At 47.3% G+C, this 21,682-nt stretch overlaps 1 protein-coding gene and 1 long non-coding RNA gene across 4 annotated transcripts in view; one reads left to right on the top strand and one right to left on the bottom strand.

Moving 5' to 3' along the window:
- Positions 1–21,682, bottom strand: part of GNAO1 (G protein subunit alpha o1) — a 166,858-nt gene that overhangs the window by 31,095 nt on the left and 114,081 nt on the right. For both annotated transcript variants that reach the window (XM_068955270.1, XM_068955269.1), the window contains exons 5-6: positions 1,691–1,819; positions 831–960 (exon numbers count right to left, since the gene is read on the bottom strand). In XM_068955270.1, coding sequence (XP_068811371.1) covers positions 831–960; positions 1,691–1,819 — 259 coding nt within the window. The remainder of the gene's footprint in view (positions 1–830; positions 961–1,690; positions 1,820–21,682) is intronic.
- The window catches only part of LOC138068375 (uncharacterized), a 76,257-nt gene that overhangs the window by 28,344 nt on the left and 26,231 nt on the right, over positions 1–21,682 (top strand). The window lies entirely within an intron of this gene.

Here is a 21,682-nt window from a genome sequence, read left to right as displayed (position 1 = left end):
CAAACCCTTCATGCTATCATATACCAGGCACAGACAAAATAATTACCAAAGTCTGAGAATACCATTTGATTCCTTTTTGCTAGACAAATGCAACCAGGTGCTTGCCTCAGTTGTTAGCCCATCTTGCCCAAAGCATACATTTCCATCACGGTGGATGACACATGGGATGGGAGAAACATAGCAGTGAGTCTTCTTGCATCCTTTCTGTGTATTTAATTCATTTGCATTAATTGCACTCCCTCTGATACCAGGGATTGCACAGGTCCTCACTAACTTTATTTCCAGATGGTATTTTGAGCCTAATGTCACAGTAGGAAGTTATAAAAGCTCTCCTAGAGCAAATTGCCTAAGGAATCAAATGGTTCCAGTACCACTCATGAAAATGAATTTCTTTTGCCCGAAGAAATGGGTTACACTCCTAGCCTGAGCCTGACTCAGGAACGCATGGCCTTCCCACACCTCTCTGCACCATGGTATGACTGTTTCCTTAAATTTGTTTTAAAAGTCTGCCTATCCACAGCTGCTCTCTTTTTGGACATAGAGTCCCTTTAACACCCTTTGAAAACATGCAGGTCAGCTAGAAGGGAAAAAAAAAAAACCACTGTAACTTTATCAGTGCAAGGAACCATTACCTGGGAATGCAGGACTTGATTTTGAAGGGTATGGAGGAGGACCAATCTCCCCAGGATTTCAGAGTCAAAGGGGGATTGGTTGACAAACGCACATCGCTCTACTACCACAGTGAACCTACGGGGATCTCCAAGCAGTTGCTGGCTAGGCAGTATTCCATAAAGAAGTGTCGGGGCCTCCAAGACCCAGCTGACACTCACCGTGGTTTCGTCTTCATGGAGCACCTGGTCGTAGCCGCTCAGCGCGACACAGAAAATGATCGCCGTGACGTCCTCAAAGCAGTGAATCCACTTCTTGCGTTCTGACCGCTGGCCTCCGACATCGAAGAGCCTAGGGCACAAGTGAGGAGCCGTCAGCACTCATTCTTCGTTAGTTAAGAGGACGCTTTAACAGTGTCTTCTCATCTCTAAGCATATTGTCCCTGGAAGGCTCTAAACACAGAGCAACAGGTCTTTAACCATTGGCTCAGCCTCCTCCTCCAAGGTCTGGAGCCTGAGGAGGAACAGGAGGAGCAGCAACAGCCAGAGATGTGCATATTCATGGGAGAGCCTCAGCAGTGTGCCGGGTGCTAAAGGATCTGGGGAGGCTGAGCCCATGCTTTCTTCAGTGTTATATACTCTAAATATCGTGTGTGTGATGTTCTGTCTCCATCCTCTCTTCTCTCTACCAACTGACATCATGAGTGTCAATATACAGAGTTAACTACGTGACTGACCCATTTTGGAGAGAAAGTTTGGCCAAATATTCTTACATTTATGAGGCTTGATCAGACTTGGGACCAATCTCATACTGGGTATCCCTCCAAAAAGGAAGGTGTTGTTTGGCTTAGAAGGTACAGTGAAGTTAAGGGACTTCATAGACTTATTAGATGTAGTGATTTTCAGGACAGGATTGCAACATTTCATATTGTTGACCCCCAGAAATGCAGCCATGCCTCTAGAGTGGAGACCATCCATTAGTTAAACAGCAGTTTAATGGTTTCTCTGTTGTGAACTATGGGAAAACACTGTGACAAAAAAGTGCTCTGAAAATTTAGCATGGCATGCCCTTTCAGACTAACCTGAAGTGGAGGTTTTTGAATGTGAAATGGGTTTCTACGATGCCAGTTGTCTTGACCCTGGTTCGAAGGATATCCTGCTCCGTGGGCTGGTAGTCTGCAGCTCCGATTCGATCTAAGCTGTCTAGGTAGCTAAGAGGAAGAGAGAAAGACAAAACAAAAAGAACACAGATAAGAATAAGACACACATTAATCTTTGTCAATCTCAGATGAATCCCTCAGCTTCCTACTAATCATTTTCAATCTCATTTGTCATGGCTGAATGTACTGTGGTTAAGGAAAAAAATCCTATTCTAGGGAAAAAGAAACCTTAACAAACCCCACTAACCTAAGTACAAAATCTGAACTGAAAGCAGGAAGTAAAGTGTTCGTGTGTTGTGAGTCCTGATTTCTACCTGTGAAAATACCTAGTTTTAATAGTTCTTTCTATTTTTATTCCATGAGGGAACTAAGGTTCCCGTCACTCCATTGCACTAGATGCTGCACACACACATGCTTTTCTGTAAGGATTTATTCAAAACCTTGCAGCCTTTCCAGATTAGAGACAGGAGCATATAGGTCTCGTTCCTGGAACAACCGGGTTGAGTCACCCTTGGGAGATGCCTCTCTCTCCGCTGACAGTGGGGGAGTCCTGGGCGACTGGCTCAGACAAGATGCCATGCTTTCAGCTAAAATTGGGTGAGATGAATCTGCCCAAGTGAGTCATTGTTTCGGTTTGAAACTGCATAGGTCTGTGATTGCAAGAGATACCATTCCTGGACAAAATCCGGGGACCAGATTAGATGGTGATCAGCAGCTGTAATCTAGGAGTTTAAATCAGGTATTTTTGGGGGGAAGCAAAGATTCAGCTTTCTAAAATGCTTGGCTACTTTTGAAAGATTTACCTTTATTCTGTTCTAGGCTTAAAATCTATGAATATAGGCAACTCCTCCATAGGCTGGAACTTTGGGTATGAAGTTCCGTCTTCTCGTGTGAAATCTTTAGGTAGAGAAATCCTACTGTTGCATATATATGACCACAATTCATTTTTTCATCCAAATTCAGGATAAATTTTTAAAATAACTCAGCCCAACTAAATATAATGTATAGACAAAAGAGGGAATTTCAATTACAATTTAATATGAATTATAAAAATGGAGTTGTACCATACAGCAAAGTCTTTTCCACTACCAGTGAGCTGCACACAGACATTATAGTTCCTCTTAAAGGGGATATGATGTGCACTGCGGGGAAACAAGGCCTAAATGCATACTTCTAGCTCCAGGACATCTAATGCATGTGAGATGCGTTCAATGCTCTGTGAATATAGCAAAGTAGATCTGTGTGTGACCAGTGGTCTTCCCTTTGGGTTTCTGTGCTTTGGGCAGCCCAGGATGTTACCCAAAGAGAGAGTCAGGCAGGAGATTACAAGATGGGGGCAGGAGACAAGGTTTCTCATTTAAGTGTTAGTGGATGACTAGCAGCTTTGCCTTATGTAGCTTGCAGAAAATAAGTGGTACCAAGAGAAGTTGTGTAGTTGTATGTAAGAATAAGACATTGTTAACCCAAATGAGTGGGAGTTTGCCAGTGAGCGGAAGAAAGTATGAGCTAGAGTCATTCACATAAAATAGCCATCATGTTTAGCTTGACTTTCTCTTTCAGTGTATTCTAAATGTAATCTTTATTTTTTTTTAACTTAGAGTGTGGGTTTGGTGCTGATGAGTAAACTAGTCACACCGACTTGGTAGTGAATATGCTTCCCTATTTGCCTTGCCAAAGCGCATCGCGCTTGGCATGAAATACAGCCTGCTGCTCATGTCATGGGGAGCTCACGTGGCTTTGACACGTCCCCCACCCTGACCCTCTACGCGTCCCTCTGCGAGCTCGGCAGCTCCGTCAGGCGTGTCTCGGTCCAGGTCCCCAGCTCTGCCGGCAAAGACACCCCGATTTCTAGGTGGCTCTGCAACAGCCTGTACCATTGATGACAATATTTTCCCTGCTGCATCAGAAAGCAGAAGAAGGATTTCTGTTTGCGTCCTGGAGGGAGTGCTTCAACCCAGGGCTCTTGAGCGCACTGGAGCTGTGCACTCTCTGCCACCCCAGAGCACTCATTTCCACAGGCTTTTCTGCCTACTCCATTAACTTGCAAAAAACAGCAAACAAACAAACTCTATGCTAAGATGAAAAACAAACCTTAGCCTACTCAGGTCACATATTTTGGCCACTCATCATTTTCATTATTCATTTTTACTGAAGAATTGCAAGAATCATGTCTCTCAAAGAAAAGTATATGAGCTAAGTAGACTTATTATTACTGTGCCCTTCTTCAAGCATATAAAATCATCATGGTTTTATGACAGATGCTCCCTCAATAGCCTTATGATGGGCCATGGATATATGAATGGGGCTTCATTGGCTAATCTTTGAAATAAGATCCTTTGCTGTGATGGCTGCAGCCATGATCTCTCATCTATTTGCAAATGGTTGTCAACTTCTGTTATTTAAGAGACAGCTGTGTTTCCTCCCATGTCCCCACGGACTGAAATGGCTTTGCAGTATCTTTGTTCAGAGACCCAGGACCCTGTGTCCTCAGGAACAAAATCCTGAGTCCTTCAAGGTGACAGTAAAAAGCAGATGTGTAAGAGGTAGAGGACTCTCTTGCAGGTCTTGGCAGTACTCTGGAGACCTTTACCTATTCCTCCATCTTCATTTTCTGTGGTTTCCTATGTTTCAGTTCTCTTCACTTCACATGTTCCCACCAAATAGTCTTGCGTTTGAGATACTCTTAATGCTGGGGCTGCTGCAAATGTAAACTAGTCAAAGGACTCAGCAGTGCAGTAGCAGCACGATGATGGAAGAGTTCGTTAGTGTAATTACGTTCTTTGAAGTGCAAGGGTTTGGTTGTGAGTGGAAGCATCCTTTAAACCCTGCGCCGTGATCTGGGATTGCAGGTGGTTTGGACTCTTGCTAGCGACATGCACGGCTCTTGGTAGCCAGTCAGCATGTCCGGGGGTGTGTGGGCAGCGTGTAGCTCCTCCACGCAGGGCTCCCTTTGGCTTCATCACAGCAAATTCGCACCCCGTTTTATTCTATCCTTGCTGAAAGCCTTGCGTCTGCTCCAGTTCTTGTCGATGGCACGATGCAGCGAAACGTGCCTAGATCCACCCCATCGACTCCAGTCTCTCCAGCCTCCAGCTTTCTGGGAGACCGTGCAGCTTGCCAGCCTCTAGAGGGGGCAGGAACATAGCAGTAGAGTGAAAAGAGCAGAGCAGGATCCATCCCATCCAGCCGCTTGTCTCTGACAGCTTCCAGTCCCAGTCTGGGCTGTCTGCATGGGAAACTGGGCTGTGGGGAGTGTTTTCTCTTAACACCTATCAGGGTGCACAGCAGCTATGCCCGTGGCTGTCAGGGGCTAGTCCCCCGTGTTTAACACGTACCCTGGGCCATGCCAGCAGAAAGAAAGCCTCAACGTCCCCAGCCTGAGCCAAGCAGGGCTCTGCAAGGGTCTGGTAGCTCACGGTCGTTCCCGTGCTAACACACCCAGGCAGCACTGGCTCCGTCCCGCCAGTCTGGGGCTCAGCTCAGATGTGCGCTTCCCACCCCCGCCTTGGCCATCTCTATTAACTCCTCTCCTTTTTGCTCATTTACAGCTTTTCTAATCCTTTCTGTCATTCTTTATGTGTTTTTCAATATCTTAAATTATTTCAGTTGCCTGGCTCTGTTTTTTGTCTGGCCTGGTAGTCTTAATAAGGATCAGCCATTAATTTATATGAGACTATATAATAGTTTCAATGCTGTTTTCGCACTGCTTTCCAAAACTCTTTACTCTTTTGGCTGATCTTGCCTGGAATTTCTCCTCTCTCAGATTGCAGTAGATTTTTTTCCGCCAGACTTTGTTGCAGCTGAGCTGGGTCCGGTTGAGGCCCAAACACCAAGTTTAATGGGTCTTGTAAAGCTCAGCAGGAGGAGCGGGCTGCTGCACGGCTGTCACGCTCATATCCAGCTGCAGGAATGGGAAGCTGTGTACCTCAGGCAGGCTGTGGTTGAAATTCGGGGCTGATTTTAGCTTCTTCTTGTTCTCTCCTTGGGCCCTTCTGGAAGTATCCTGAAGGCTTCACATGGGAGTTGATGCTCCCTGCCCAGGCTGTTTGTGAAGACCTGCTGCAAGGGTCTCTGCTGCACTGCGGGATGCATGCACCCACGTGCTGGCTTCTAGCAGGACCGGGCGGAGGGGCCGTGCTGTGTTTGGGGTACCATTTATTTGCGATGGAGGAAGTTCAGGTGGGGAGACAGTGCTACGCGTGGCATTGGATTACAGCACTCCTGATAAACACTTTGAACCGCGAATCTAGAGGCCAAACTGTTGCTGGAGATAATTAGTTGTCGCAGCCAGCAGTCTTGATGACACATAATCCCCTCAGAAGTCAGCATCTGTTTAACTAGCAGAAATAAAAGCACTTTGGAGGATGTGGAGTAAGTGCTCAGCTCTCCCTGCTCTACGTCATTCTTGTTGCACTGTGCTGGCACCAGAGCTCCTTCTACTTTACAAGCTCCAGGGTTTTGCAGACTGGAGCGGATGCATATCTGAAATGACACATCAGCTCTTATTTGCAGGCAGGGTTGCCCAGGGCTTGCAGGGGTTAAAAAAAAAAGCTGAAGAAAAGTTAGAGGTTTTTGAGTACATGAGCAACCCTCTAGCACTTATACTCCTGAGCTGAGCAGCTCCATTACTGCTTATATCTTTTATCTTAAATGCTTTTTGTTTTGGAGCAGATTGCAGGTTTCTGAGTCATTCAGTTTATCAGGCTCAGGGAGGTGAAACCCAACTATATAATGCTGCTAAAAGCAAAATGCACGAGAAGTGCCATTCCCTGAATATAGGGAGAGGAGCAGATTGAACTGAGGCTACAAAATGCAGATACTCTATAAGGACTAGTTGATCAAACTGAATATCTTCACATGGTAACATTCAAAATAGGGAGTAAATATAGTCTCTTGAGCCTTCATTTGCTGTTTTCCAACTCCATGTGAGAGCAGTACTCTTGATGCCGGATACGTTGCACGTAGAAAAGACTGTTGTATGAATTATCCTACAGGAACAGGCTCGTGGTAGCCTACGTAACGGTGGCCAACGCTACATGTGTTGTGGGGAGGGGGACCCCTTCCCAGGGCGCTACACCTCCACGGGAAACTTCTTCCAGGTTTGTACTGTCTTTGCCAAAGGCTCCATTAGCTGCTATCGTGGATGAAATAGTGTAGCAGAGGTATCTGGCTTTGGGGCTGTGGTCAAAGCAGCATAGCTGCAGCTTGGCTTACACAGATGTGTACTCGCAAATGCTGAGGTTAGTGGCAGTGAAATGGTTAAACCTCTGGGGTTTTTTTCGGTTTTTTTTTTTTTTTTGCCTCTAAGGTGACATCTTTGCAGTCCTTTTGCAAGCAGCATCTAGCTTGCTGTGGCCCAGGCACTCCGCCAAGCCAAGCTCCCACCTTCTGACACTGCACTGCCATGCTAACACAATGCCAAGCCTGAGCTCACCTTCTCTGGGTGCAGTAAGCCATGGTCCACCAGTAATCACAGCCATGTGTCGTGATATGGATTTGCAGATATGGGTGTGGGAGAGCAAGCTGGGACACAGCAGCATCTTCCGAGATAGTCCTATGGCATGTCAGCCTTGGCCTCAGTCTGTGTCTCCTCCATGAACCCCTGAGTGGGATACTCCGGCATTTGGTTTTGTTGGCTTGTGTTGTGTTTGGTTGAAAAAGCAGATCATCATTTGTCAACAGAAGCAGCTGAGTCACCATTGGGTTATTTTCTATTGTATGTACAGAGACATTTGATGGTTATCTCCAACACTGCATCGTGGTGACTGCTGGCAAATACTGATTTTTTAATGAAGGTTGTTATGAGCAGGATTCATCTCACCTAGCTGTAGATGCTTATGTGCGGATGTCGCCAGCCAAGCTGGTTGTACTGTGCTCCTTTATAGTTCATGGGCAGAAATGGGCACTTTTAATGTCTGTTGTTTGCATCTCATTTAGCTTGTACTCTGACTTCTTCCTTTCCTTCACCAATGAACAAATAACTACATTCAGTGCTTAGTAACTATAGAGTGAGGAATCAGATGAAAAGCACTGGGCCAAAAGAGTGTCAGTAGTGACTCTCTAGAAGCATTTAGTAAACTCTCACAGTATCTTCTACCAGAAGAGAAAAAATGCGTAGGTGCTGCTTCCAGGGGGTGTGATACAGCTCTCGGCATAGCTACCCTGGGCACCCCGTTCTGAGCAAGCACCCAGAGGCTGTGGCACGACAGCGTTTTTCCTGCAGACACCATTCCCGGCCATATCTGCTATATTATTTTAGGGCAATGGGAAAAACAACCCACTATCAGAGCACAGCTCTCATCCAGCACACACAGCTGTGATATAACACACATCTTAAATAACCATCAGTTATGAAATGCTTGAAACGTAGCCAAGCAGTTGTATTGTGTCCCTTCCGAAATCAATAACTAAGCGTAGGAAATGCTGCCCGCGCACACGCGTGCACAGAGCCTTTCTGTCCTCTTAATGAATGCTAGAAAGTGTTCAGCGCTGCTCGTCGGGCACTTCCACGTGAGCTGGCACAGGCAAGAATAAAAAACTGTAGCTAAGAGGAGGGGAGGGTCATCTGGCATTTTCTGAGCCTAGTTCAGAGGAAGGAGGTCTTGGGACTTCTCTTCTGGACTTTAGGCAACCCACTGTGTGCTCCTGGCTGCACTCCCTGCTCTGCCATCCTCATCTCTACGGGAATCCCATGAAACGACCTGACCGGTTTTGTCATCCTGCTGCGGCTCCTGATGCTAAAGCCACGCAGGCACCTCATGCCTGACCAGATGAGATGCTGGCATGGATCAGTTATAACAGCCACTGCCCCCTCTCCCCAGCTCCCTCCCCAAAATCCAACGGTTGCATAAACAAACACTGTGCTTTGCGTGGAAAAGTCCAAGAAATTTTCTCAGCAATAAGCCACTGGGGAGAGAGAAATGAAAACTATCCAGACCACCGGTGAATAGGAGTTTGACTGTTTGCTGGCTGCTAGAGCTAAAAGCAGCAGTCACGGTGAGCACCGGCCAACAGATCAGGGTTATTTTCCCTAGTGAACTCTGCTGGATGGTCTGGGCTCTCGTTACGCCCTCTTGGGAAATACGGACTATGCTCTCTGCTATGACAGGATGGTGCCAAATCTTGACAGAAGGGATGCCACGCTGTGACGCATTTCTTACCTACACTGAAGGGTGGGAGCCTGCTGCTGATCTGGGGCATGAGCTATGTGTTTGCACCTTGCTGGCGTGCAGGCATCTGTGGGAAGGGAGAAGGGGAGTCGTGCAGCAGGCTGGATAGACCTTGTGCGCGAAGGACAACTTGGCGAGTATCAGCACTAACAGTAAGAACAGGCAGGGGGAATTGCAGGTAGGGACGAACAAAAGCAGATTTGTAGTTTAGCTGTGCTAGTTAGACTTGCAATTTTCTAAGGCACGATTGGATCCAGACTAATTTTTAGCATAGCATGTGGATGGGCAGTGTCACTAAATAGCAAAGGTACGTCAGGGCGTAAAGGGAGTTGGAGCTCACAGTCTTCAGGCATAAGCTACTGGCTGTCTTTGCCCACTGGTGGTGGTTTGCTCAGCAACACATCAAGGTTTTGTTACTGCACGAACGGAAGAGCACTTGATGTGCGACAGTGCGAGTTTGTGATCAGAGAGCTCTGGCTAGGGGAGACGTGGACTTTGGAGGGAAAGCCAAAGCTTACAACCAATTCAGAAATGCTTTTGCGACAGCCCTGGGAAAGAGAGTGTAGGTTCATCTCTCTGAAATGAAATTTGAAAGTTGAAAGGCATGTAAGAGGGGATGAGAAAGACTTTTTTAATGTACTAGAGTGCTTACCAAAGAGAAAAACCATGGTCTGGATCACATCAAAGATCCATCCAGCCTAACAGTGTCCAAGAGCAGATGCTGAGAGAAGAGTATAAATACAGAGCAAATATGCACTGCTCGGACTATTTTCCAAGCCTCCAATGCTTTGTGGATAATGGAGTTCCTGAAAGAACAGTGATATCTTTGTATTTATTAGTCCTTAATGGTTTTTCTTCCATAAATTTGTCTCAGCACTTTTTGAACATATGTGAACTTCTAACAGCCACATCTTCAGCAAGGAAGCTTAACTACCCTGTGTGTGGAAAAACCACCTCTTTTTGTTTTTAAACCACCATGTCAGAGTTTAACTTTGTTAATTATTATATAGGAACAGCTGTTCTCTTTCCTATTCACCATGTGTTGCTCTGAAGGCCTCTACCTACCCCCTGTTGAGCAGCTCTGCTCCAGCTGGGAGAGGACTCTTCTCCTGAGACCCTTCTCTATGGAAGTTGTTCTGAGTCTTTGAACATACCAGAAGAAGGGGTTCTCTGGTTTTCCTAAATCCTATCTGAGATGAGGAAGAGAGGGAGCCAGAACTGCTTTGTTCTGTGTGTTACCGTCTCCTTTATGGCCACTTCATACCGTGTTACTTTGAGAACTGGGTGGTGTGACTGAGGCCCCTCTTGTGATTACTGCAGGGCCACTAGATTTGAACAGTTTGTTAGTAGTGGTGTGATCATTTCTAGGAGCTTACTCATCTTGGCAATATAGTTTATATAATGCTTCTGTGATTTAAATTGTTGTTTAGTGCAGAGCTGCTGACCACAGGACAGAGTCGCATTTGTTTTCAGTAAATTAAGAATTTTTGTGGGGGTGAGTGGATCTTTCCAGCGGTGCTCCGTAAATCCGAGCACACCAGGATGACACAGAGCTCAAGCTCTGCAAGGTTCTCTGGGAGCCTTTTCTCTCCCTGTGGCCCTGCCTGCAGGTGGCCTTTCCATGCTAGGATAGACACAAACTCAACTCGAACTCCAGCTGAAATGGATAAAGGCTCAACAGCTCCAGTCTAGCTGTTGATTTATGTAAGCATCTACTTATTTCTTATGATCAGCTCTGAAGGAGTATAGCTGAGCTAGAATAGGGATGAAGTATGGTGGGACCCAGCACCCTGGAAGTGAGCAGAATCTATGTCTAAACCTTTAAGCAACAGAGTAAGTAGTGGCTTTGATGCTTTCTTTCACAAATAAACTCCAGTGGCTGCTGTTAGGAACCTGCTGATACTAGAGCTGGTGGCTTTCTATATTGAAAAAGGAAGAGGGAGAGGAGAGCTAAAAATAAGTCATGAGGACTTTTTGATAATGAAGGGCTTGTTCTGGTAAGGAGTCCTCACGGGGGACAGATGCCTCTGTGCTGCAGCAGGGCACCTGGTATGATCATGCCAGGTAGCTGATTCACCCACATGGCACCCAGTGCTGCCATCACCCAGAGAAGCTGCTCAGCCCAAACACAGGAGAGACATAAACCAAGCCATCTTGTAGCAGATGGAGTCCCCTGAATGAACAAGCTGACAAAGTTAAAAAAGCTTGCTAGCCACAGAGCTAGCTATACTGCACAGCAGCTTATTTGATTCGGCCCAAGGCGATCTTGCAAGCTAATTACTTCGACCCTGGAAAGCAAACAGCTGTGAACACAGATGAAGCCAGTTCTGCGGACTTCAACCTTTTGAGCAGTCATTGGCCAGAGACATTCATCAGGGTAGGAAGGAAGGCCCAGGACATCTATATAACCACTTGTGGCAGGTGGCAAAGTAGCATTAACATCTTCTTTTCTAAGTGGAAAGAAAAAAACTAGGTACAGAGCTATAGTGCTTTTGCAGTGCTAGGTGTCTGTATCTTTGGCAGAGGTAGTGGCTGGTGAGGGATTTAGACCTACTGCTACAAAGGGAAGCATTAGCTAATGAGATCTGAGCTCTTGCATCAAGTAGATAGAGGGTGCCCAGAGCTGGGCAACAGATAATTATGAGGAGTGGTGTGGGTTTTTTTCTCTGAAGCTGCCTTCAATCAAGGACCTCTTTCATATTTTTACTTGCAATGTTGCTGAGGCAGATGGCTTGCTGGTGATGTAGTGGGAATCATTTTACTGAATATGCTCTTCTGTCTGTTTTCCTGGCCTGTTAAGCCAGCTATAGAGATTCCCTTTTTCAAATCCCATCTATACATCCATGCCAGAAACTGTAGGTATGGAAAGCCACAAATTTCAGACCTATGTTCTCTTCTAACTCTGTGCAAATGGATGCAACTCATTGCTAGCAAAAGCAAAACCTGGAAAGTTCACCTTTGGCTGTGCACTAAAAATGTCTTAGTTGACCCAGGCGTAGGGGGATCTCCTGGGTCTATAAATCTGTGCTATGCAAATAGGCTTTCTGGTACTTCTCAGTCATCGTCAGGCTGAGAATCCTCTGAGAATGACTTTGTGATATTGAAGCATTTTGGTTTCAGTCCAGACCATATCCAAAAGCAGAGATATGTAAGGGAAAATTCATAGCAAAAAAAGTTTCTCCTCCGCAGCAGGATAATTGTTGGAGGAGGATGAGTGTTTGCCACATACAGAATAGCTCATTCATTCCCACAAGAAGAAAGGCTGTCACCTGGGCCAGGCTGAGCTAGCTAGACATCTTGGATGAATGCTGACCACCAACTTCTCCTTTCTTTCTCTCAAGCTCCTATGGCATGAGCAACCACAGCATGGTCTGTAATTGTAACCACCTGTTGCCATTTAAACAAAGAAGATGAGGCTTCTGCAACCCACCTAATATCAGTTTGGGTTGCTCCTGCAGTCTGGTTGCTCCTGGTCCCTGTGTTCGCGGTTTTCAAAGAGTTACTTAAGACAAGAGGTCCCATTTCTCTGTACCATCCCTCAGGGAGGGGAATCCTCCATTGGTAAGTACCCTCTCTTAATAACGATATAATATAATAACAACAACAACAAGATAATGCCTTCCTCAGGATGCTGTTGAACAGGGGAACTAAAATGCCATCAAAATGTGTATGGTGATTTAGATTACACAAGCAATCGGTTAGAGAATTTTTCCCCTTCATATTTTTGCTATTAATCCCTCCCAAAGCAACATATTGGGAATTATGAACTACTAGTAATCCATTGACTTAAAAAGCTCTTAACTCCATGCCCCAGTTTAAGATACATCAGGGTCATGTACATAACAACATCAGCTTATGATACTCAGCGTGGACCAGCTTGGCCCCAGAGCCAGTGTGGGTTTGTGGGAGATCAGAGGAGAACAACAGTTTCCAGGCATGTTCTTCTGCAGGGGCTGGGGACAGCTACTGTCTCAGCACTTGAGGCCGTGCAGAGACTTTTCTACGTGCCCTGGGGACATGTCGCTGCCAGAAGCAGGCTTTATAATGATAACAGTTGGCACAGTCTCTGCTGTCTTTCCATGGACCTGCCCATGCTCGCATCTCTTGGGAGTGACCTGCAGGCTGGTGTGCCACAGTAACCTCAGCAGGCTGACCAAGAGTCTCTGCCTGCTTGGTGGAGAGAAGTTTAAACTGACCCGCGAGTACTTCATTCCCAGTGGGAGAATGGAGCTGGCCCGAAGTGGTGTTAGGTCTGGAAAATATCAGGAATCCTTCCAGACAATATGGACTTTATTGCCAGTAAAAAGCTTTTGTTGGAGCTTCCTCTTGGCTGCAGAATGGAAGGAGAGCATCTAGGACAGATGGCTGGTTAGCACAAACATCTTCCTTGCCTAGCCCTGTGCTGCTGCAGCCACTGCTGCTGTACTACGTGACTTCTAAGCGCGCGTGATGGATTTGCCCCCCCCCAACCTCTCACTGGCATAGGGAAATGTTGTTAAGCACACTTTGTTCGTGAGGAACGTAAGTATTAAAGGGATAGATGGCTTGCCTGAGGACACGACAGGAAGTCTGTAGCAGAGCTTGGAAGTCAATTTGGGTTTCCTAAATCGTAGTCAGGAGCTTTGTCCGCAAGACCATTTTTCTGCACTGAGTCCTATAACCCTTAAGCAATATTCTTCACTGCTTTTAATAGCGGTTTGCCCATGTAGGGGCAGGTATTGTAGAGCTCATTAAATTTTGTTTGCCTTTTGAAAGAAAGAAACATATTGTCTTACATAAAGAGCAGCCCATAAAATTGTGTTGCAGTTGATGATTGAATTTTAAGTTAACTCAAGAATTTGAGTAGAGATAATATTTTTTTCTTGGTAAACGAAGAAGGCTGAAAATAGATGCTGTCATATACTTTGCTCCACCCAATATACTTTCATGCATTTCTACGTGGATTTTGATGTGTTCTGCAGAACAGTGACACTGCATTTAAACACAAACTAAGCAGTAATTACAGATGCATGCACGATTTATTCATCTGGTGGCACTGCACCAGCTGATGGAAAGATCAGCCGTATCCAATCAATGTTTGAAACTGCTCAAAACAAAGAGCCTTTTTGCTTCCACTGGCAAGTGAAAACCAAAAAAATCTCTGAATCCCAGGAATGCCTCTCTTCTGCCCATGCAGGGAATGCTGCAAGATGGCTTTGGGTCGTTTCCTATCCGTATCTCCGTACCGTTACCCATGTTAGGCTTTGCACACTGATATATGTTGTTCGTGTTGGGTGTCCTTCATGCATTCACTGCTCATTGCTTAGGAATGAGACCCACTTGTCCTTAGGGCTGAGGATTGGATTTACGAGAATTAAGGCATGAATAAGTGAGAAAACAGTGGGATGAGCAGTGTGGAGGAAGGAAAAGGGGAGCAGGCAGCCAGCATCCCCCAGGATCACCTTCCATGTACCGGAGGTTGTCCATGTGGGCTGCGAGCCAGTGCGACGTGCTATGCTGCAGGGCCCAGCTGGAGGCGCGCGGTGCGAAGGGAGCAGCTGGGGGATTGCAGTCGTCACTGCAGAGGTGCGTAATGTGCTTCTGTTGTTATGGGAACACATCGCAGGGGATGCAAGGTAGCACGTTTAAAGGCAAATACTGGGATTTCGTCCAATTTTTCTTCAGGTTCTCCCTGCTGACGTGGGCCACGCGTCCATGTAGGAGCTTTTCCCTGCCGTGGAGCAAGCCCGCTTGTTCCCTGCTGGCACTGCGAGACAGGGAGCGCCACTTCATGCTGCTCTGCAGGGAGCAGTTCGAGGGCCAGGCTAGCTCTCACGCTGGGACTTCTGGTGCTAGCAGCAAGGGCAGGACTTTGAGATGGAGACATCTTGGCCAGTCCTACACAGAGAGTTCTTGTCACATTGATGGAAGGGAGCAACACATCAAGCAGTCAGTAGGGTCAAAGCAAAACCTACAGCCTTCCCCACGGTACCTCTGTTTTGGGGTTAAGGAACGATAAAGAGCAGGATGAACAGACCAAACAAGGCACAGACAGAGGTTTGGGCAGCTGTTTCAGACGCTTCACTAGGTGCCTACAAGACTGGAGCCCAGTGCTTAGGGGAGGGATGCAGACCTCAAGGTGCTGCTGCCGGCCTCCCGTTCTGCTCGGGGATAAGTGCCAGGAAAGAGGCTGGAAAGCTCTTTTAGGTGTTGTGTGCTGATCATCAGGCACAGAAAGTCGGAGAAGCCCTTGGTTAAATGAACAAATCATGCGCGCGACCTCTGTGCGTTTAGCACATTTTCTATTTGCTACCAACTATTTTAAGCAGATACTCTTAAGTCTCCCATAGCAATCTGAATAGCCACAGTAGGGCTGAGTCTCATTTCCCTGCCCGTAGAGTCAAGTTCAAAGGAAGCAACCAGCTCCACTGATACTGGAAAGCACCAGCAAGTGGAAAACCCATCCAGTTCTGCCTAGAGAATAGTAGTAGGTGGACAGATATTGCTCAGGTTAGGAAAAAGGTTGCCAGCAGGTTGCCCAGAGGTACGCTCTCTGGGGCAACGTGGGTGTACAGTGCTGAAAGCTCTTCTGTGTCACCCCTGGGACTTGTTATTCTTTTGGTGAGTTTATTTGTAACTTATTTCTTGTTATTTGTGTCATTTTTTTGTTTACGTATTTCTGCTCAAGAAGATATTCCTCTAGGGAGTTCTTAATGCAAAATTGCTGCTTCCAACTTTAGTTTAATTTGAACAAAGATTTTTACCTGGACTCCATTACCAGTTTCCAACTCTCAACAGCCGTGTCAGCTGTAAGGTCCTGTGGACTTTCTCCTATTCCCACCTGTTGAAGATTTAGCCTTCCTGTTCAGCTCACAGCCCATTTCAGTGTTTCTGATGTTGCGGATTGCAAGACCCTGGAGCTGTTTAACTGGAAATGCTTAAATTCAATATTAAGCCTACTTGGTAGGGTGCAATTGTTTGTATTTTTGTGAATGAGGATTTGGGAATGGTTCTTATGTTATTGTAAAACGCCAAAGACAATACTGAGGGAGTGGGATCTGTGCTATGAAAAGTGCTCCGAGAGTGTTTTGTGGCCTGGGCTTGCAATTTTGGAGCACTGAATTTCTTTTCAACGCTAGCACTCCCAGAGAACCTGCCGTTCAATACGGGGTGACAATGTAGCTCAGCAGGGAAGGGGTTACAGCGATGCGAAGTGAATCACAAATCCTCAGCAAGAGGGAGGCTTGGACTAAATGCCAAAATCTGAGCTGACGTTTCTTTGGCTTGGCTCCACAGTGCGATTCGTGCCTGGTTTCTTTTTCCCTTGTATCTCTTCTTTCCTTCCCTCTCAACAGCACAGAGAAGGTTCTGCCTAAAACCCACCCTCAGAAGCATTTCGCCCCTTTTTTCTCGACAAATCTAGCCCCAGAAGAGGTCTCCAGGACCTTGGAGGAGGTGCTTTCCCTCATCACTTGAGGGCTTTGCATGCATTCAAAATATTGGCGGTGGGGAAGGTGTGAGGACTTTGGCAGAAGGACCTGTGTTCTCCCTGCCTGTGCTCCAGCCTTCTTCCGCCCTGAGCCGTGCTGCCGTGACTGAACTAACAAGCCCTGCTCAGAGGCCTTTGCCAGCAGCCTAAGTGAGCTTGCGCCTGTCCACAAAAGGCCATGCAGAGCTACCCAGGCAGAGCATGGATCACGGGGTGCCAGGATTTGCCGAGACACGTGGGAAATTACAGGGTTTTCTGATGAGGACTGTCAAAATAGGAGTTGTGGGTTTGGATCGCTGTGTTGCACCGGCAGTCTGGAGGCAAGGAGTGGATTTGCAGAAATGATGGCAGCTACTTTATAGACAGATTCAGTGTTATTGTCTCTAATAGAGAGTCAGCGTAAAAGATACGGATGATTGAACTGATATAATTCTAGCGCTAGCCTGATTTGTTGCAGGGTTTTAAAAAAAAAGAAAGAAAGAAAGAAAGAAAATAAATGGTAGGAAAAAGTCTAAAGTCTGCCTATAGTGTATCCGGCCGACTGGGCTAGCTGGACTGGCGCACCATTAGTCCAGGAGAACGGCACACAAGGTAGCGATATGGCTAGCGTCGTGTTTGGTTGCTTGGGTTCCCCTGCCCAAATCGACAATCGTCAGAGCAAGCTGGGCGCTCCCCAACTGTAACGTTTCCCAGGGACCGCACGTTGGGCCTCTGCGCCCTGCGGCACTGACGTCCCTTAGCCAGGATCTGCCACGGCTGCGTGGGCAGCAGGCAAGCCAGGGAGGCAGCACCGAGGACATCCTTAATGTCTTCATCGTACTCCCAGGGCAAAGGCATGGGTGCCATCCGGCTGCAGTTACTCAGAAAGGCGGCTTCAGAGATGTCGTAGGAGCTGAGCGGCCACATTCGCATCTGTTGGGGCTTTCTCTTGGCTCCTCTAAGGAATTTGCCCTTTCGGGCTGATTCACACCTCCCCGTGACTGAAAGGGAGGGACGGGACTTGGAAAATCCTCATTGCTCAAGCAGAGGAGGCAAGCGACTGGCCAGGCATCTCTGGAAAATGTCTCCAGCCCTGCTTACTATATCAAGAAGGAAGTCCCATGTTTCCTCCTTTCTCACCTAGAAAGCAGTAGGAAATCAATAGGTGCAGGCTGAATATTGGCTCAGAACTTGACCTGGATAAGCGAGAAACAAAGTGGTGTTTGCTTCTGGGATAATTAAAGCTATTATATCAATTAGGCTGTGAAATGATCATTGCCTAGGGCTCCACGAGGCAAATCCTGATTTCAGTGTGAATGTCTTGGCAGAGTGCTGGGACTCTCCTCCCAAGGAGGCGAACCCTGAATCAGCTTCCAAGATCTTCCTCTTCCCACCCACATGGGGGCTAAGGGTTATCTCGGTTTCCTTTAGCCCTCACTGCTCATGCCACTGTGTCCTTTATCATCTCATAAATAGGAGCATATTTATTGTCCCCGTGCCCTGGTATGTAGGGGAATATTAATACCCACAGTTGTCCAACTGGGAACTGAGACAAGGAGCTTTAATCCACCCATTGATGAGCCCACAGAGGCTCTCTGGAGGGCCTGGGAGACCTGCCTTCCTCCTGGAGGGTGCCTCATCCCTGTCCTTGCCAAGTCTTGCAATTTTACTGCAAGCTTCACAATGCTTGCTACATTTTTTTTCATGTTTGTTCTCTCTTAAAGCCCCAGCCCCTTAAGGCTGGATATTAGATGGACTATTTGCTTAAAGAAATAAAAAAGGACTTTCTAGCCCTCCTGTTCACAGACAAAAGGTTTTCAAGTATAATCCAGTAGTCTTAAGAAGCAGCAGATAAAAACAATTTTCCAATGGTTGTCTTAATACATATTAAAAACTGTAGGCTTTTTCGCTAAGCTCATGATTGGTTTTGGATTTAACTCATAACCTGAAACACCTGAGCGTGGCAATATGGCACTTCTGCCTTACTTGGTGGGGGGTGTGAGGGCTGGACCCAGAAAGGAGGAGACGGGAGGAATGGCTTTCACTACTGGCAGCAGCTGGATACCTCCGGCAGTGTTTTAAATGTCGTTTGCCTTTCTTGTGCTGCGCTACCCGACGGATTGCACGGGCTGAGCGCAGTGCACGCTCTGAGAAGGGGCAGGATTCAGGATATGGTGAGCAACGGAGGAATCGCACCTCCTTCGGGCTTGTGGTCAGGCAAGGAGAATGTTGCGCTGAGAAACTGGATGGAGGGAGAGGTTGGTGGGAATGTGCAGGGGGGAGAAAGGAAGAGAAATCCATGCAGAGTGCATGGATCTCCTCGTCCTGCCCTGCAGTGCTTGTCCTGGCCTTGCTTCCAGTCATCTTCCCTTCATCTGTCCCTTTGTCACGCGCTAAGAGTCGTTCCTCCTTAGCTGTTCGTCTCAGGCAGCCCTGTTCGAGAGCTGGTGCTCCTCAAGGGCGGTCGCACCCTCCCCTGACTGCAGCAACAGTCCCTTTGGGGCTTTTCTCTCCAGGCTGGGATGCTTTCTGGGACAGGACACAGAGGGGGAGCAGCAACTCCAGGGTCCTGGAGGCCCAGTCACTCAGTCGCCGCTGGTGCCTGCAGGCCTACGCGGATGATGGTTTGCTCAGCCCCGAGTCTGGCTACAAAGAAATTCCTGCGTTCCTGCCGTTCTTTGCCATTTATGGCTTCCAAATGGACAGCAAAAATGTAGAAAAACATGAGCAACCGCTGCGTTTGCCTCTCAGCTCTTCCCTTGTCTGAGACGGTGCCAGACCTGATGCCAGTTATGTAAAGAAGTGCCATGGCAAGCGGTGGTCCTCTGTCAGCTTTGCCTGCTGACGCCTTGCAGACCAGCAGCGCCTTCCTCCCGCGCACGGTTCGCAGCAGCCAGCCGTCCCAACCTGGCTGTAGGCTGCCTGTGAGAAGACCGAGCTTGGGAGCTCGCCACAGGGTGCTCAAGGGATCGATGAGCTGGATGCTTTTTAGCTGGCACCATGCACATACGAGCCACCCAGAGGGATATCTGCTGCGTTAGCGCTACCTGCTTCGTTAAAGTGCTTTAACCAGCAATCACGATGCCCGGGGAGCCTTGCTGATAGGAGACACCCCCTCGCCTGCTGTAACCCTGTTTGAATGATAATGTTTGTTTTGCAATGGCCCTCTGGGGCCTCTACAGAGACGGTGACAGCAGAGCTGCGAGCACACAAAGCACCAAACTGCAGGATGCAAAAAGAGGAGGGAAGTTTGGGATCTCTGGGGTCCAGGCCAGAGCTGCCAAGCTGGGCTGGCTCTGCGGGAAAGGAGGCGCAGGGTTTCCGAGGAAGCTCTGCAGGCTTCCAGGAGAGCCGGGACACCCCCTTTCTGGAGCGGGGTCCCTGGGGAAGCCTTGCATGGGAAGGTGGTTAGATGAAAGACAGGAGGGTCGCGGGGACAAGCCCGCCCAGGAGCCTGAGCAGCACCTGCCAAAAGGCAGAGCCATTGGGGAACGGGGGCTGCGGATAGCAGTATGGAGTAGCAGCGAAAAAACAAACCGAGCCAAACACAAAAACCCCAACCCTTGGTGGCAGCCTGCCAGTTCCAGCTGGTTTCATAAGGACATTTCAGCCTAAAAATACACAAACACTCAGCCAAAAAAAGTCAAATCTCTTTGCACCGAATCTGTCACCCACAGCCCTTTGCAAGAGGGGAAGACATATCTGTCAAATCTGTCAATTGCCAATGAGAATGGGTTATCCAGGGGATAAGACTATGGTTCAGCAGCTTTCCTTTAGGATAAATCAAAGTGCGACATTTGGGAATTGGTGGTGCTGGCTGTTCCTGTTCTCTAAGCAAAAGAGAAAGGCAGAAGAGATTGTTTCCAAATTCTGGCACCGTCCCCCCTCCTCTGGACAAAATGATCATATAGGGGCTTCAAAGTGTTTCCCACTATGTTAGAGCAGCCTCGTTCCATGAACAATTCATTGCATTCAGTCCATGTGTTTTTCCAGGCCAACATAATTTAAACTTTATGGGATTTTTAGGGTTTTTTTTTTTTCCTCCAAGTCACAAGCTAATTTCTGCACAAATTAACTTGAGCTGCCAACTTCAGTAGCCAAGTAGTGGCGCCATAAGTAGCCTATTTATATCATCTTAAAAAAAGGTGGCAGATTCAGGCACTCCAAATGCATCTGCTTCTAGGTTGGCGCAGCGCCAAAGTTAACCACTGCCTAACATGAATAAAACAATCATCTAGGAAAGGGAAAAAAGACCCACTCCAGAATATTTTCTGGTTTTAATGCTAGATCATTTCCTTCTCTGATAAAGGCACCACTGCAATACTCCCCTTGTTCCCACTGTTTGTCAGATGCTGTCTGCTGCTAATCAGTGCTTTAGAAACGAGAGCAACAATGTGAACTACTGCCCGTGTCCTGCCCTTCTGGGTGGGAGCATCATCAAAAATGGCAAAGCCCCAGCTGGTATCGTGGGTCGTTACATATCAATTTATTTATTCAAGACAGATGTTTTAATCCCCAGGCCAAGCACAACATTGTTGTGATGCTACACAGCGTTGAAAAATGACACAGAGGTAGGAGGTACTGCTAAGTCTTTGCTCCTGAGGAATGAATTACCTACATAACTTTTCTGCTTCTACTCGCAATGCGGTCTGTGTTACCTCCTGAGTCTATTCAGACAGACCTTAGGGGTGGAGCTGGCTGCAGAGTTTGCTATTTTGCGTGAAAAGGCAGTGAACAAAGTGGTGGAGCTCTGTTTCAGCTGGTGATTGCTTTTGCATACATCCCTGTATCACTGGTACCGCCACAAGCTCTCCTTTAAACCTCAGCTCTACAGCTTCTTCTCTTCAGGGATGTAGTTAAGTAGGGGGTGATGCTAGCTCAGATACCCTCACGGAGATCAAGAGGGGATATAGTCCTTCAGAAATTCAGGTGTTTACAAGGCACAGGATCTGCTGCTTCTCCTTCATATTTTTTAGACTCTCCTGAGCTCCTGGCAGGATACATCTTTTGAGAGGGGTGCTCCTTCCACTGATGGTTCATGTGTGTGGTTTGGAAAAGGTGAAGGGAAGAGCCTGATTTTGTGACTAAGCCCCTAGGTGGCCTCTCCTCTATAGGAAGATCCTCTAGCCAGGACAGACAGTTCTGGTAGAGCTCTCCTCTACACTGATGTCTAAGAGGGCCGAGAGGGGTGGGCTTCCTAGTCCACCAAGGCCACGGGAGCCCCATAGACTGAGAGTATGGAGCAGAGCGAGCCTGCCATTCTGCAATCCTCCAGAGACAGCTGGGGCTGCATCAGTC

This window comes from Struthio camelus, chromosome 10 (genome assembly GCF_040807025.1).
Source record: "Struthio camelus isolate bStrCam1 chromosome 10, bStrCam1.hap1, whole genome shotgun sequence".
NCBI classification, from domain to species: Eukaryota; Metazoa; Chordata; class Aves; order Struthioniformes; family Struthionidae; genus Struthio; species Struthio camelus.
This window is presented reverse-complemented; position numbering and strand designations above follow the sequence as displayed.